The sequence below is a fragment of the Bos taurus genome, chromosome 2 (genome assembly GCF_002263795.3).
Source record: "Bos taurus isolate L1 Dominette 01449 registration number 42190680 breed Hereford chromosome 2, ARS-UCD2.0, whole genome shotgun sequence".
Taxonomy (NCBI): Eukaryota; Metazoa; Chordata; class Mammalia; order Artiodactyla; family Bovidae; genus Bos; species Bos taurus.
This window is the reverse complement of record NC_037329.1, coordinates 26,014,878-26,033,141: the sequence shown is the minus strand read 5'-3', so window position 1 is coordinate 26,033,141 and position 18,264 is coordinate 26,014,878. Positions and strand designations below refer to the sequence as shown.

Here is an 18,264-nt window from a genome sequence, read left to right as displayed (position 1 = left end):
AAATACCTTACATCTACATCAACTTCTAGATTGCTAGTTTCAATTTTGGGAGCAAATAATTGCTCCCAAAGTTAATTGCTTATACACATGAGAAAAGGTCATACATTGCTAAGGACAGCAGGTTAAATCTTTTAAAAGGTTTTTCTTGTTTATAAAATATTACTGGAGATTTTATGAGAATCAAGCTCATATTTGCAGACAACATCTGCATAATTCCTGGAGGTTAAATCTGTGAGACAGATAGATTGGTATATAGATTAACTCTACGAGTTCAGAAGATAATAGTTTCAGTCCTTCAATATTGCATTGTACATGTTCATAGTTAAAGTCAGGACTTTGTAGTAGAGTTTATTTATTTGTGATACTGCAACTGAGGTTTGTCAGTGCTTCCATTTTTAGTTGGTTATAAAAATGCCACACAGTGTGAAGATTGACATCCCTGTATGCAGATCAGGCTGACTTCAAGTTCAGGTCAGGAGTTACTGGAAGAAAAATAATTCCTAGGAAACTTGCCATTTTATTCAATGATATTTTGAATTCTGATTCCCTCAGTCAGCCTGTTACCACGTACCTTTGAGAATATCATGCATTGTGTCCAACATATTTACTTGCATTCAGTACTGGGAGAGAATGGAGAGTCCTTATTCTGGAACCAGGGCTGACTTTCTTTGTTATTAAATTCCTGACTTTCTTTGTTAAAAGATGCTTGAAATAAACTCTAACATAACCTATTTCATATGATTGCAAGCTATAAGTTTAGGAAGGATATAAACTAGCTGAATTTCAAATGATGAGAATTTAATTAGTTTACTAAAAATATGTTACAGTATTTGGTTTTATGATGAACTTTAAGGGAATAAACTGGTTGGGTTTTATGTGAAGAGGATTTGGCCAGAAATATGGACCTTCTTGCTTTTTTATTTAGCAAAGTGGCTAGATAGAAACAGCTCTGAGTTTTTATAAAAAGCTGTTTTCCAAACCTATTTTCTTTCATATCACTAATATGATAGAATAGAGATGAATAAACTGTTCTGTTTAATAACAATTTTTAAATGCTTAGGTTATAAATTTGATTTTACTAAGTAAAATTAAGTTTCATCCACTTTGGAGCTTTATATGAATTAGCAGAAAAGTTGATTCTAGTACTAGAGATGACTAATACCTGCTTAAAATATTCCTTCTTCAAATCTATCACTAATAGGGATCAGGAAGTAACTTCTAATTTAATAGGCAGGAAGTTTTTAAATTCCTGGGGAGCAACAGCCCCTAGAGAAAATCTCACAAATATATGCAAGGGGATGCAGATAAAGATACTGAGTGCTGTTTTGTTTATAATAGTAAAAAGCTGGAATCAGCCTAAATGAGGATCAATATAAGACTGGGTAAAGAAATTGGTACAGAGGGCATCAGAGGGCAGACACACTGAAACCATACTCACAGAAAACTAGTCAATCTAATCACACTAGGACCACAGCCTTGTCTAACTCAATGAAACTAAGCCATGCCCTGTGGGGCCACCCAAGACGGGCAGGCATGGTGGAGAGGTCTGACAGAATGTGGTCCACTGGAGAAGGGAATGGCAAACCACTTCAGTATTCTTGCCTTGAGAACCCCATGAACAGCATGAAAAGGCAAAATGATAGGATACTGAAAGAGGAACTCCCCAGGTCAGTAGGTGCCCAATATGCTACTGGAGATCAGTGGAGAAATAACTCCAGAAAGAATGAAGGGTGGAGCCAAAGCAAAAACAATACCCAGTTGTGGATGTGACTGGTGATAGAAGCAAGGTCCGACGCTGTAAAGAGCAATATTGCATAGGAACCTGGAATGTTAGGTCCATGAATCAAGGCAAATTGGAAGTGGTCAAACAGGAGATGGCAAGAATGAACATCGACATTCTAGGAATCAGCGAACTAAAATGGACTGGAATGGGTGAATTAAGTCAGATGACCATTATATCTACTACTGTGGACAGGAATCCCTCAGAAGAAATGGAATAGCCATCATGGTCAACAAGAGAGTCCAAAATGCAGTACTTGGATGCAATCTCAAAAATGACAGAATGATCTCTGTTCGTTTCCAAGGCAAACCATTCAATATCACAGTAATCCAAGTCTATGCCCCAACCAGTAACACTGAAGAAGCTGAAGTTGAACAGTTCTATGAAGACCTACAAGACCTTTTAGAACTAACACCCAAAAAGATGTCCTTTTCATTATAGGGGACTGGAATGCGAAAGTAGGAAGTCAAGAAACACCTGGAGTAACAGGCAAATTTGGCCTTGGAATGCGGAATGAAGCAGGGCAAAGGCTAATAGAGCTTTGGTAAGAGAACACACTGGTCATAGCAAACACCCTCTTCCAACAACACAAGAGAAGACTCTACACATGGACATCACCAGATGGTCAACATCAAAATCAGATTGATTATATTCTTTGCAGCCAAGATGGAGAAGCTCTATACAGTCAGCAAAAAAAGACTGGGAGCTGACTGTGGCTCAGATCAGGAGCTCCTTATTGCCAAATTCAGACTTAAATTGAAGAAAGTAGGGAAAACCACTAGACCATTCAGGTAGGACCTAAATTAAATCCCTTATGTTTATACAGTGGAAGTGAGAAATAGATTTAAGGGACTAGATCTGATAGAATGCCTGATGAACTATGGACGGAGGTTCGTGACATTGTACAGGAGACAGGGATCAAGACCATCCCCATGGAAAAGAAATGCAAAAAAAGCAAAATGGCTGTCTGGGGAGGCCTTACAAATAGCTGTGAAAAGAAGAGAAGCGAAAAGCAAAGGACAAAAGGAAAGATATAAGCATCTGAATGTAGAGTTCCAAAGACTAGCAAGAAGAGATAAGAAAGCCTTCCTCAGCGATCAATGCAAAGAAATAGAGGAAAACAATAGAATGGGAAAGACTAGAGATCTCTTCAAGAAAATTAGAGATACCAAGGGAACATTTCATGCAAAGATGGGCTCAATAAAGGACAGAAAGGTATGGACCTAACAGTAGCAGAAGATATTAAGAAGAGGTGGCAAGAATACACAGAAGAACTGTACAAAAAAGATCTTCATGACCAAGATAATCACAATGGTGTGATCACCAACCTAGAGTCAGACATCCTGGAATGTGAAGTCAAGTGGGTCTTAGGAAGCATCACCACAAACAAAGTTAGTGGAGGTGATGGAATTCCAGTTGAGCTATTTCAAATCCTAAAAGATGATGCTGTGAAAGTGCTGTACTCAATATGCCAACAATTTGGAAAACTCGGCAGTGGCCACAGGACTGGACAAGGTCAGTTTTCATTCCAATCCCAAAGAAAGGCAATGCCAAAGAATGCCCAAACTACCACACAATTGCATTCATCTCACACACTAGTAAAGTAATGCTCAAAATTCTCTTAAGTCAGGCTTCAACAGTATGTGAATTATGAACTTCCAGATGTTCAAGCTGGATTTAGAAAAGGCAGAGGAACCAGAGATCAAATTACCAACATCCGCTGGATCATGGAAAAAGCAAGAGAGTTCCACAAAAACATCTACTTCTGCTTTATTGACTATGCCAAAGCCTTTGATTGTGAAGAGCACAACAAACTCTGGAAAATTCTGAAAGAGATGGGAATACCAGACCACCTGACCTGCCTCTTGAGAAACGTGTATGCAGGTCAGGAAGCAACAGTTAGAACTGGACATGGAACAACAGACTGGTTCCAAATTTCCTATTTTCCAAATAGGAAAGGGAGTACGTCAAGGCTGTGTATTGTCACCCTGCTTATTTAACTTCTATGCAGAGTACATCATGAGAAACGCTGGGTGGAAGAAGGACAAACTGGAATCAAGATTGCCGGGAGAAACATCAATAATCTCAGATATGCAGATGACACCACCCTTATGGCAGAAAGTGAAGAGGAACTAAAAAGCCTCTTGATGAAAGTGAAAGAGGAGAGTGAAAAAGTTGGCTTAAAGCTCAACAGTCAGAAAACAAAGATCATGGCATCTGGTCCCATCACTTCATGGGAAATGGATGGGGAAACAGTGGAAACAGTGTCAGACTTTATCTTTTTCGGTTCCAAAATCACTGCAGATGGTGATTGCAGCCATGAAATTAAAAGACACTTACTCCTTGGAAGAAAAGTTATGACCAACCTAGATAGCATATTCAAGAGCAGAGAGATTACTTTGCCAACAAAAGTCTGTTTAGTCAAGGCTATGGTTTCTCCAGTGGTCATGTATGGATGTGAGAGTTGGACTGTGAAGAAAGCTGAGTGCTGAAGAATTGATGCTTTTGAACTGTGGTGTTGGAGAAGACTCTTGAGAGTCCCTTGGTCTGCTAGGAGATCCAACCAATCCATTCTAAAGGATATCAGCCTTGGGTGTTCTTTGGAAGGAATGATGCTAAAGCTGAAACTCCAATACTTTGGCCACATCATGCGAAGAGTTGACTCATTGAAAAAGACTCTGATGCTGAGAGGGATTGGGGGCAGGAGGAGAATGGGGTGACAGAGGATGAGATGGCTGGATGGCATCATTGACTCGATGGACATGAGTTTGAGTGAACTCCAGGAGATGGTGATGGACAGGGAGGCCTGGCATGGTACGATTCATGGGGTCGCAAAGAGTCAAACACGACTGAGTGACTGAACTGAACTGAATAAAGTGGAGTGGGTCACAAAGGGATTTAAAACAAACAAGATAAAATATGAGCGTTTCTTGATTCATTGGTATTTGCTATATTATTCTCTAAAGTTTTCTGTAGCTTTAAAAATTCCCCAGAAAATGGGGAGTGGTGCTGGTGGAAGCAAGAGGGGACCTCAAGGGAAGTACCTTAATGAGAATTATGTGTCTGATGCTGAACAGAAAATAATGTGAGGAAGTACTGTGGTTGGCATTTAAGAAAAGCAGATATGAGTATTATATGGGCCCATTTGGCAGTGCTCCTCACCGCAGCAGAAGGCTTGAATGCTGGAGCACCCCTTACCTCTGGAATTTCTGCAGTGATGAGAGAGGGCTGAGGGCTTGGACTAGGCTTGCTCTTCCTATCCCTTCTCTGAAGTCTCTGAACGTGTTGTGTGATAAGACAGTGGCTGAATTGTTCTTGTGGCCTAGTTTCTGATATATTTTTTACTGCCTTAGTACTAATATTCTCTGGATAAACTCTAGGCATGAAAGGATGCACACCAAAAGACCCTATCATGTGGAAGATGCTGAAAAATACTGCCTTGAGGATGACTTGGTCAATATGGAGGTCCTGGATGAGGTACTAAATATTTAATAGGCAATTTTCACCAAGGACATTTGTTTCACACGACTGGTCTGATCTTTCTGTCGTAGACCATGTTCTCCTAAGGTCACTTGAGACTTGGTTTGTGTAGCCCTGGGATGAAACTCAAGGATGTTTGGCTGCTGTGACTATGATCCCTTGTTGTTCTGTGTTCATTTATAGTCCCCTAAATGTCCTAAATGGTGAAGAGAAAAGGATTTGGAGTTTTCCCTTGAAGGCTTTTATATTCCAGGCTTAAAAGATGTTTTTATATCAGCTGAAATTATTTTCTGTTTATAGAACAGTGCAATTTAACCCTTAAATTAAGACAGTTGTTTGTTCTTCATAAAGAAGAGCTTCATTTAGGGAAATAGTGAAGCTAATATAGCTTGAATTCCAAATTTGAAAATTGTGATAATCCCCATTTAAAATATGCATGTTTAATAGAGCTGTTAATTGCATTGGGCCTGCTTCTGCTGTTTCTAACTCTGGGGACCCTTAAATGCAATGTATGAATCACTAAAGTGTGATATAAAAGTGTTCAATTCTACATTCCCACCACATAAATTTTAAGTGTAATGCTTTGAAAAATGAAGTTACAATTTATCTGTACTTTATTAATAGGAATGGCCTATTAAATCGCATTCTGAATAGAACATTTGGATGGGGTCAAACAGTTTTTTAATAATAACAAAACTCTTGTCAGATATGTCAGTGTTTTTTAGCAAGTCCTAAATGGGCTGAATTCTTTTAAATAGTATATATTCCTAATTTTTTTCTTCTTTCAAGGCAAATATCTGCATTTAGGATCATTAGGGTCCTAATCAATAGGGTATAATTTAAATGGACTATTTTAATCTTTTGGAGAAAATTATTCTTGTAAGAATACACTTGTTGTTATTTTTAATATCTCTCCCTTGACTAGAAATAATGCTTACTCTCGGTACTATTTATCCTCTTCTTAGGATACAATTATTCATCAGCTGCAGAAGCGTTATGTGGACTTACTTATTTACACATATGTTGGAGATATCTTAATTGCCTTAAACCCCTTCCAGAATCTAAGCATATACTCTCCACAGGTAAGGAATGTTTTTGAGCATGTGGCTCCTTAACAGGAAATTTGAAATCTCAAGGAAAAATGAAAAGGGAGAAAAAGTGAGAATAAAATACCATGGGTGGACATACCCCAAACTGAAAATAATAGTGCAACAAAATTCGTACACTTTGGGGGTGACTTTTAAGTTAAGATGTAACGATAACAGCTAACATTAAATTAGCGTTTACTGTATACCGGGCATTGAGTTGCCTTGGATATTTCTCATGACCCTGCATGATGGGTACTGTTAGTAAGCCTATTTGACAGATGAGGAGACTTCACATAGTGAAGTTAGTGTCCTTGAACAAGCTATGGAGCCAGTAAGTGAAGAACTGGGATTTGAAGTCAGGCCTGTAGACTCCGGAGACTCTGCTCTACAGCCTCTCTGATGCCACAGTTCCCCTGAAAAGTGACACAGCTTTGGTTTTATGGGCAAAGGGTATTGGGACATTAGAAGAGTTCTTTAAATTAATGTTTTTCAGTTTTCCAGACTGTATCATGGAGTGAAACGTGCCTCAAATCCCCCCCACATATTTGCATCAGCAGATGCTGCTTATCAATGCATGGTTACTTTCAGCAAAGATCAGGTAAGAACTTAACTGTCCTTTCCCACCAAGTCCCACAGTAGGATGTTTTCTGTCCTCCTTTGCAGCTCTTGAGTTTTCCTAAAAACTTGCCATTCTGGTTGCTGATACTGACTCAAGGAAATAGGCAATGAAATAGTAGCTCAGTGGGACAGGAGTAGTGATAAACTAGAGGAACAAGTGAATGTAGAAACCCTTTTCAAGAAATGTGAGACATCCTCCTCAAATACACTCATTTTCCCTGGTAAAATATAATAGAAGGTGAAATTCGCTCAGTCATGTCCAACTCTTTGCCACCCCATGGACTGTAGAGTCCATGGAATTATCTAGGCCAGAATACTGGAGTAGGTAGCCTTTCCATTTTCCAGGGGATTTTCCCAACCCAAGGATCGAACTCAGGTCTCCCACATTGCAGGCAGTTTCTTTACCAGCTGAGCCACAAGGGAAGCCCAAGAATACTGGTGTGGGTAGCCTATCCCTTCTCCAGCAGATCCTCCTGACCCAGGTATTGAACTGGGGTCTCCTGCATTGCAGGCATGTTCTTTTCCAACTGAGCTATCAGGGAATCCCTAAAATATAATAAGATAATACTAATATGAGAACATAGAGCTAACACAAAACTGATGACATGGTAATGACTATAATAAAAACAAGATGGAGAATGACAGAAATTAAGTTCTTTCCTAGGAAGGTTTCAGAAAGTTCATGGTCCAGTCCTTTTTGTATGAAATACTGCACACAGGCTGATAATGGTCACGTACCGCACTGTTTAGCTGCTAAGAAATTGTGATGAATTGGGTAAAAACTGCACAAATCTTAAACTCAATGCTATTAACACAAAGCTCACCCATAAATTGTAACTGTCTGGACCTCCAGTTCACAGTGGTGGCATATCCAACCTTTGGCCCTTCCTTTACTTGTAATATGTATTTTTTCCCTGGTGTGTTTATTCTATTTGAAATAGAAACAGTCTAATTTCATGAGAAATTTTTATGAGAGAAGCACAATGTATAAATTCCCTGAGACCTGTGAAATCCAGTTTTGGATTTGTTGAGGAACACTTGAAATAGTGCAAATTATAAAATGGAATACATGGATTAACTATGGGTTAGAAACTTGGCTTCTCCAAATTATTACCTTTCCCAGAGATTTGTGAAATGTCCACAGAATTCATAGACAGGAGTAAATGAAGGGAGATATATATGTTTTTCAAGTTACAAAGTTATCCCACTGTGTTATCTTTTTTCTGACACCACTTCTGACACCAAATGTTGTGTCTCTACCAACACTAGCCAATTCTGCAATTCCCTAATGCCAACCGGATGTCTAACAATTCAGTTCCATTCAATTCTGATACTAGCTATCCAGATTTAGCACAGACCTCACAGGTTCGGGGCTCAGTCCACAAGACCACCTGTACTTCAACGCCAGTTGTGAATGGGGTGCCTAGGCTACCCACTCTTCTGCCTGGCTGACTACAAATTTAGGGATTCCCAGAATCCCCCTGAGGTTTGATAATTCACTAGAATGACTCACAGAACTCAGAAAAATACTTGTGTTTACTGGGTTTTTATAAAGGACACAACTCAGAAACAGCCAAATGGAAGAGATGCTTAGGGCAAGATATAGGAGAGAAAATGGTGCAAAGGTTCTATGCATTCTCTAGGCACAGGCCCCTCCCAGGCCTGCAACATATTCATACTGGAAGCTCTCTGAATCTCGTTGTTCAAGAGATTTTATGACTCAGTCAGTCTCTAGCCCTTTTCTCCTCTCCAGAAGCTGGAATGGTAAAGCTGAAAGTTCCCTCCCCCTAAATCTTTTTTGGTCTTTTTTGGTGATCAGCCCCCATCTTGAAGCTATCTTGGGCTCCACCTTGAACCACTTGGTTAGCAGTTATATTTGCTTGAAAGGGACTTGTTTGTGAATAACAAAGGATGCTCCACCAGTTCTATCATTCGGGACATTCCAAAAGTTTAGGAGCTCAGAGTTAGGAACCAGAGGCAAAGACCCAATATATGTTTTTTATTATACCACACCCACTAATCTCCTTTATACATAAAGAGTTCCTAGAAAAAACTGATAGAAAGACCAATAATATTTTTAAAAGAAGGCAAAGGATATATAGACTGGGCACAAAAAAGGAAAATATGAATGACATTAAACTTATGAAAAGATGGCCAATCTCACTCATAATAAAAGTGCAAATTAAAACTCTACCGAGATACAGTGTTTTGCCTATCAGAATAGCAGAAATCCAACATACCCAGGTGGTGATGCTGCAGGAGAATAGGCACTGTCATACAGTCCTTAGGAAAGCCATTTGGTATAATCTGTCAAACTGATGAATGTGTTTACCTTTCGGTCCAATAATCCCATTTCTGGGAATTTATTCTACAAATGAACCTGCATAAATATAATGACCTATCCATAGGGCTGTTCATTGCAGTATTGTTTGTAGTGACATAGGGAAAAACTCAAGTATCCATTCTGACTGGTTAAATAGACTATGGTACATCTGTACAATGGAGCCACAAATGACTAAAAAGGTTAAAGAAGCTCTCAGTGTACTGAAATGGAAAGATCCCTAAGATGTATTGCTCAGTGAAGAGTTAAGGTGAACAGTGGTGGATGTTATATGAAAACCATAGCTGAACACACAGGATGGTTACTGTGCTATGAATTCTTCACCGACACTTCATTTTCTGTATTAGTGCATTGTCATCAGCGGAGAAAGTGGCTCTGGGAAGACGGAAAGTGCCCACCTGATCGTTCAGCATTTGACTTTCTTGGGAAAGGTAATGATGACCTGCTTTCTGTATTGTGGCTTGAAGTCCCTTCAGAGTTACTGCATATTTCTAAAATGATGGAAATACTGGATTTTATTAGGGGTACATAGAAACATTCCATCTTTATTATGCTCGCCTCCTGATTGCTAGGCCTTGTAAGATGTCAGCATGTCCTCCTCCTTTCATGTAGTGAAGAAAATAATGCCAGCACGAATTTACTAGATTTGGCAATTAGTTTTTCTTGTTCTCAGTATAATACAAACAGTTAGCCATTAAGTAGTAAAAGTGGTTAAACACCAGAAGCAGGAGCAGGGGAGTCACTAAGATGATTAAAGGATTGGAAAGTAGAAATCTTTGAGCAAAAGTTGAGGGAAATAGAAATTTTTAGCTTGGTGAAATGGACATTGAAGATATGGCTGTAAAAATAGCCTAGCAATTACTTATAAGCAGTGTATTATGAGACTAAGAACAAATTTAAGTATTTTTTTTACAGAGGAGGTTTATTGAATATTATAATGAATAACTGAGAAAAGTGATGGAATCTCTCTAAAATTCTTTCTAAACTCTAGGCATTTTATCTGTCAAGGACTTAGAGAAGTGTGGCTGGTCATAAAAACTGACCTAATCTAGCCTCATCTGACACATGCACCTGGGGAGATGCTTATCTGAGAAAACAGTGCTGGTGGTTGATGCTAATTTCCCTAATGGAGTTTTTTCCCAAAAAGATAAATGTGATTTTTATGGACGGGAAGGGGTGTGTGGCAACTCTACTGGAGTAATGTTTCTGGAGACTCCACTGGACTGTTCTCTGTTTGGCACAGGCAGATAATCAGACCTTGAGAGAAAAAATTCTGCAAGTCAACTCTCTGGTGGAAGCCTTTGGAAATGCATGCACTGCCATCAATGACAATTCCAGCCGTTTTGGAAAATATCTGGAAATGATGTTTACACCAACTGGAGCTGTGATGGGAGCAAGAATCTCTGAATATCTCCTTGAAAAATCCAGAGTTATAAAACAGGCAGTGTACGTGCCCTATTTTCTCACTCTGGTTTTATGCTGCAGCATAGACAGGAGGCTCTGGGAATTTTTATGGCTACATTCCATTCTTTGTTCTTAGTATCCCTCCCCATTCCTACCCTCAGCCTCCCCTAAGGCAAGAAACTATTTAAGGAAAGGATACATGGTGATTTCTAACCTAAAAGATATTTACAAGCACAATAGAAAGGGCTGGATTGGGATTACTTTGGGATAGATATGCCCATTCCCTGGAGTTGGTTATACCAGGTAGAATTTAACAATATGCAGTTACTTTTATAAATTACTAGTTCCCTTAAAATTGAGCTTGTCTATTAAAAAAAAAAAAGCACTGAGAATATTCCATATATTAAGTTTCCCCTAGTTTGAGAGAGGAAAAAGTTATTTTGTTTTAAGAAGAGCAGTATAGGAACTTGCCTGGCAGTCTGGTGGTTAGGATTCTGGCTCTCACTGCTGAGGGTTCAATCCCTGGTTGGGGAACTGAGATCCCACAAGCTGCATGGTGCGGCAAAAAAGAAAAAAAAAAAAAAAAAAATAGCAGCATAGCAGTAGTGGTCAATAGCATGGACTGTTCTTGGTTCAAGGCTGTCTCTGACATTTACTGTGTGACCTTGGGTATGTCACTGATAGCTTATGGAGAACGATGTCAGATTCATGATCTCCAAAGAAGATTTAGCCCTCATAGCTCAGTTGGTCGGAGAAGGCAATGGCATCCCACTCCAGTACTGTTGCCTGGAATATCCCATGGACGGAGGAGCCTGGTGGGCTGCAGTCCATGCGGTCGCAAAGAGTCGGGCACGACTGAGTGACTTCACTTTCACTTTTCCCTTTCATGCATTGGAGAAGGAAATGGCAAGCCACTCCAGTGTTCTTGCCTGGGGAATCCCAGGGACAGGGGAGCCTGGTGGGCTGCTGTCTATGGGGTTGCACAGACTTGGACACCACTGAAGCGACTTAGCAGCAGCAGCAGCTCAGTTGGTAAAGAATCTGCCTGCAATGCAGGAGACCCCGCTTCGATTCCTGGGTCGGGAAGATCTGCTGGAGAAGGGATAGGCTACCCACTCCAGTATTCTCAGGCTTCCCTTGTGGCTCAGCTGGTAAAGAATCTGCCCACAATGTGGGAGACCTGGGTTTGATCCCTGGGTTGGGAAGATCCCCTGGAGAAGGGAAAGGCTACCCACTCCAGTATTCTGGCCTGGACAATTCCAGGGACTATACAGTCTATGGGGTCGCAAAGAGTCAGACATGACTAAGCCACTTTCATTTTCACTTTCAGGGACCAGTCTTGATCACGCAGAGCTTTTGTGTGGCAGAAGTTTTATTACAGTGAAAAAGGACAAAGAAAGCTTCTGACATAGACATCAGAAGGGGGACAGAGAGTGACCCACTAGTCTTATCAAGTCCTTATATACTTTTACCAGACCCACTCCCACAACATACATCTTAAGATAACAAGATTAGTCAGAAGATTCTTGTTAAGAAGGAGAAACATGTCCTTGAGCAAGATACATTGTTCTTATATAATCATCGCTGCTAAGTCACTTCAGTCGTGTCCGACTCTGTGCGACCCCATAGACAGCAGCCCACCAGGCTTCCCCGTCCCTGGAATTCTCCAGACAAGAACACTGGAGTGGGTTGCCATTTCCTTCTGCAATGCATGAAAGGGAAAAGTGAAAGTGAAGTCGCTCAGTCTTGTCCGACTCTGTGCGACCCCATGGACTGCTGCCTACCAGGCTCCTCCATCCATGGGATTTTCCAGGCAAGAGTACTGGAGTGGGGTGCCATTGCCTTCTCCAATATAATCATTAGTACAGAGCTTAAGGAAAAACATAACTTTGAGCAAGATGAGTTGTTTTAATGTGTAATCATTAGCTCTGGGCTTAAAGAAAGTCTTAAAGATTGTTGTTATAATAACTCAGAGTTTAAGAAAAAACGTCTTATGTGATTAAGACAAAACAATACAGAAAAAAGGTTTATCCCTTTCTCCACCTCAAGGGCCCCTGACTCCTTATCAAGCTACCTAAGAATTAACGCTCTCATCACCTAACCTCTCTGAGCCTCATCTGTGAAATGAAAATGCTCCTAGAGCCTACCTCATGAGTTTGCCATGAAAATTAGTGAGTTTGTTTATGTAAAAGAACTTTTAAAAGTGCCTGGGTTGGTACATGTTATCAGAGAGTTAGCCTCTCTTCCTATTATTATTACTATTACAGGACATCAGACTTCCTCAGGAGCATGGCTCCATTTATGCATTTACTATCTATTGAATTCCTGCTGCATGCCAGTGTTATATTCTCTGTTGGGTTTGCAAGAGTAAACAAAATAGACAAGGTCCTAGTATTCTTGGAGCTTGGAGTAGATCGGGGATGAGAGAGGGATAGGTGCGGGAAGGGTCACAGGCATTAAGCAAAAAAAAAATAAGCTTAATGCATAACAATTGTGGTAGGTACCAGCAAGCAATGTAAGGCACTCTGAAAGTAGAGCAGGTGAAAGGGCAATAGCCTAGCCTAGGAGGAGAGGGTTTCCTGTGTGAGAGACATTTAATCTGAGCCCTGAGGATCACTAGAAGTCAGCCAAGGAGATGAGATGGGGACAGGAGTGGAGGGGTGGGGGAAGAGAGGAGCAAAGACAAGACTGAGGCCGGATCATGCAGGGCTTTGGAGCCAGGTTGAGGAACCTTATTCTAAAGACAATTCTTCTGAACCTTATTCTAAAGGTAAAAAGAAGCCATTTAATGTTTTGAAGAAGGGGAGTCACAAAACCCAACTTGCATTTTGTTATGATGAGATGATGGCTCTGGCTTCAGTGGAGCAAATGGATTGGAGACGATACAAGAAGTACTGTTACACTGAGACCACTAGGAGGCTGTTTTCAAATCAACCTGAGAGAGACTGTTAGCCTGAACTGAGGGGGTAGCAGTGGAGATGGGGAAGCAGGGGAGCTGATGAATCTGAGAGAGGTTGTGCAAGTAGAACCCACAGGACTTGTTTTAGGTTCAGAACCCCAGCATCTTCTTTTATCAGATACCTGCAGTTCCCTCACAAAATAGGGACTGACTTGAAAATTAAACAAATGCATGAAAGGATAGAATCAGTCATTTTTAGCTTCCCTGTGGTGTCTTGATTAATTTTTATGAGGTGCCCTGCTTCTTTCTTTCTAAATTAGGGTTATTTTAAAGTTCAGGAAACTACCTCTGACAGAATGGAAATTGTAGTTTTCTGTGTTCAAATGTAAAGTGGTCTTTTACAAGGAAAATGTAAGGAGAGTTCTAAAACACAGCTCTGTCACTTATTAATAGAACTATCCTTATACCTTACTTTCCTTGTGGTTCAGATGGTTAAGAATCCACCTTCAATACAGGAGACCCAGGTTCAATCTCTGGGTCTGGAAGATCCCCTGGAGAAGGGAATGGCTACCCACCCCAGTATTCTTGTCTGGAAAATTCCATAGACAGAGGAACCTGGTGGGCTATAGTCCATTGGGTTGCAAAGAGTCAGACATGACTGAGCGGCTAATACTTTCACTTTCAAAGCCAACCTCACAGGGCTGTTATGAGAATTCGATTGTATGTGATTTTTGCCAAATATAGAATAATTGGCACCTAATAACCCATAACTCGGAGAAGGCGATGGCACCCCACTCCAGTACTCTTGTCTGGAAAATCCCATGGACGGAGGAGCCCGGTAGGCTGCAGTCCATGGGGTCGCTCAGAGTCGGACAAGACTGAGCGACTTCACTTTCACTTTTCACTTTCACGCATTGGAGAAGGAAATGGCAGCCCACTCCAGTGTTCTTGCCTGGAGAATCCCAGGGATGGGGGAGCCTGGTGGGCTGCCATCTATGGGGTTGCATAGAGTCGGACACGACTGAAGCGACTTAGCAGCAGCAGCAGCAACCCATAACTTATTATTGCTGTTAATTTTAGTCAATATGATAGCTGCTGCTGCTGCTAAGTCACTTCAGTGGTGTCCGACTCTATGCAACCCCATAGATGGCAGCCCACCAGGCTCCCCCATCCCTGGGATTCTCCAGGCAAGAACACTGGAGTGGGCTGCCATTTCCTTCTCCAATGCGTGAAAGTGAAAAGTGAAAGTAAAGTCGCTCAGTCGTGTCCGACTCTTGGCGACCCCATGAACCGCAGCCCACTGGTGGGTAAAACAAACCGAAGACATTGGATGAGAAGAAGGTGGGACTTGTGTAAGTCCTGGTCATCTGATCTTTCTGGTTCTGCTCTTCTCTGGCACGTAGTAGGGTTCTCTCACCAAGTCCTCCTAATTGGTCTCCTTGCATCCATGTTAACTTCTTACAATCTAGTCTCACATTTACAGTTTCAAACACTTCAAAGAATTCTATTTGCATAATCAACAAAATCTTCATTATAGCCTGATAAGGCCTGTGTGGGCTGGCCCTGCCCACCTGTCTACCGGCTTCTCAACCAGCAGACTTTTGGTCCCTACATGGATATCATGCTCAGAGGCTTCGTGTACGTGCTGCTCCGCCTCCTTGAAATGCTTTCCCTCTTCTCCGTGTAGCTCCTTCCACTCCTTTCTCACACTTTAAAGTTTGATTTTCATGGTATTTCCTTTGAGAGTCCTTCCCTTCACTGGGCACAAGTGACCCTCATCCGCAAATGTTGTTTGTTTCAGCCCTTTGATTGTTTCTTTCAAAGTCCTTATCACCAGTTTTCATACTGATTCATCTCTGTCCATCACTAGAAGGAAGCTCCAGAGACCAGGAATCCTCTGTCCTGTATCCCTGGCATCTGGTGCAGTGCCTGCCATACTTGGCACTCAGAAAGTTTATTAGTTGAGTGAACAAATAGCTGAGGAATGGCGGGTAGAGATAAGAATGTACCAGGTGAGCTTGGATAGAATAATCAAGTAGAGGAAGGCCAGAATATCCAGGATAATATCCAGGAGAAACTGAAGAAAAGAGTGGGGCCCATGTCACAGACAGGGACAAGGAGTAAAAGGAAGATAAGATTTCTTTCCACAGAGCTACATTGGCCAAGGTGAGGATTTGTGAAAATCCTAGGGCATCAACAGAAGATTCTGACCTCCAAAGGAAAGTAAGGATAGAGAGAAGGACTTTTCAAACTACCTTTATTCAAAGACTAGTTTGTTTTTTTTTAATAGTTCATGATAAATTGTGATTTTATTTTTGTAAAATGTAATTGAAGTGTATTACCAGAAAAATTATCATACTCTCAGATATCATAGAAATACCACTTACTATGAAATGTCTGGACACAGACTTTCCAGTTTCTTGTCTCATCATAAGCTGACTGCAGTCCACAGACCACACAGACCACAGTCCAGCAGCACCCACCCTGGCCAGAGTGGCCTAAAAACAGGTACCTTCCACAAGACTAGGTAGACCGGTGCATGCCATTTTTGGATTGTATTTGAAAGAATACAAGTTTGAGACAGTGGAGACCTTAGTTCTAGGACCAGTTCCCTTCCCTAACTTGCTGTACTACTGGTGAGCTGCTTCTTGTCTTGGGCTTCAGTGAAGTAGGGAGTTTGGGTGATCTTTGTAAGTTGGATATCACTGTCTCTGATGCAACATGGGCTTCAAACAAGATGTGTGACCCAGATGCACAGTTATGTGGTCTGGAATAGAAAGATCTCTAAACGTAAGTAACCTGAGCTGTTACCTCCTATAAATATTCCATTCTCTAAAGTCTTCTGTATAAACATAAATGTGCTTTATAGTGTGACACTGTGGAAATTGCTATCCTAATCCTATCCCTATTGCTATTCTGTATTTGGGATGTATCATATTGTACTGTGTGCTCAGTGGTGTCTGACTCTTTGCAACCCTATGGACTGTAGCCTGCAAAGCTCCTCCGTCTATGGGATTTTCCAGGCAAGAATACTGGAGTATTCTGCCATTTTCTTCTCCAGAAATGTAGCATATTAATTGCCTATGAACGCAAATTGGCTACAGTATAATATTTTGCATGGAAGGGAAAAGCCATCGAGTAGAGAAGCCCAGAATACGTTATTAACCGTGTCCTGTCCCTACTTTTTTCCAGAGGAGAGAAAAATTTTCACATATTTTACTATATTTATGCTGGTCTTTATCACCAGAAGAAACTTTCTGAGTTCCGACTTCCTGAGGAAAAGCCTCCTAGGTAAGTGTCAGGGGTTTTAGTTATTAATTTGTAATGAATATACAATTAGCAATTGACAAAACTTGGAAATGGAGCTGTTCTCCTAACTGGACACACAGTCTCTTTAGCCAAAATGCCCACATGAGATGGCAGGAACTTTATTTCCCTTTGCATTTTCTAGAAAGCGTAAAAACTCAATTGCAGCCATTTCACTTAGCCATGCACACCATTATTTCATCACAGTATTAGACTGTAAGGAAATAATCTTGCAAAGAGGGAGCCCAATGATACTCTGGTATTTGGGATGCCATTTGCCAAGTCAGTACTCATTCTGTGTGGTCGTACTCCATGTAGGTACCTAGCTGATGAAACTGGAAGGGTGATGCATGACATAACTTCCAAGGAGTCTTACAGAAGACAGTTTGAAGCAATTCAGCATTGCTTCAGGATTATAGGATTCACTGACAAGGTAAGTGATTGCCAGGACAAAAAGAAACTCAAGTGTTCATATTCTTGGGTCAATGAGAATGAAGACCTGAAAGTTCCAACTTGGGGCAGTACCCATGCTTTTCAAATGCCATGCTGGTCATGTTATAAGGTCTTGCTACTTAAAAGTGTGACCCAAGGACCAGAAACATTGTCATCACCTAAGAGCTTGTTAGAAATGCAGATCCTCAGGTCTAACCAAGAACAGATAAATCAAAATCTGCATTTTAGTAAAACCCAAGGGGAACATTGAAGTAGAAGTATTAAAAATAAAAACAAAAAAATGATGTAGAAGTACTTTTATAAATGCCAAATACCTGTGAACTGTTACCTCTGTCATCAATTCACTCCAGCTTTGATAACAAACACCAAAACAACACTGCCCTTTTCTGAGCTGGGGTTGTTCCAAACATTAGAGTGAATTGTCTAGTAGGAGAATAAGAATGTGGAGGTTACCCCCAAGCCACAGGAATATATTTGTGTAAGTAGTTGCTTGTACCTCAGACAAATTAAACCTTTTCAATTTTCTTGCAGTCACTTTCTTCTCCATGGTGCAGAATTGCAATTATTAGCTATAGTTCTAAGTATTATCTTGCCTTTATCATACTAGATACAGGCTGTCTCTATTAAATATATACCAGGGGTGACAGAAAATATTTATTACCCTAGGCTCAAATAATACTCTGTGATACATTTGTGTCATAGTTTCTGGGCTTTTTGCCATCAAATTTGTAAAATATACAGATTCTTTTGCCTTTCCAACAAAGGAGGTGAATGATTAGGAGATAAGTGAAAATGTTTAAATCTTCAGGGATTAGATTACAAGACACTTGAGTTAGCTTGGGACAGCCACTCTGGATAAAATATTGCTTTTGTAATCCTAGGAGTTTGGCCAGCC

The 18,264-nt window shown here is 40.7% G+C and overlaps 1 protein-coding gene across 1 annotated transcript in view; it reads left to right on the top strand.

The window, feature by feature from the left end:
- The window catches only part of MYO3B (myosin IIIB), a 370,966-nt gene that overhangs the window by 116,727 nt on the left and 235,975 nt on the right, over positions 1 to 18,264 (top strand). The window contains exons 4-10 of the mRNA XM_059878110.1: positions 5,161 to 5,257; positions 6,226 to 6,342; positions 6,842 to 6,946; positions 9,655 to 9,738; positions 10,551 to 10,753; positions 16,803 to 16,901; positions 17,235 to 17,349. Coding sequence (XP_059734093.1) covers positions 5,171 to 5,257; positions 6,226 to 6,342; positions 6,842 to 6,946; positions 9,655 to 9,738; positions 10,551 to 10,753; positions 16,803 to 16,901; positions 17,235 to 17,349 — 810 coding nt within the window. The 5' untranslated portion in view covers positions 5,161 to 5,170. The remainder of the gene's footprint in view (positions 1 to 5,160; positions 5,258 to 6,225; positions 6,343 to 6,841; positions 6,947 to 9,654; positions 9,739 to 10,550; positions 10,754 to 16,802; positions 16,902 to 17,234; positions 17,350 to 18,264) is intronic.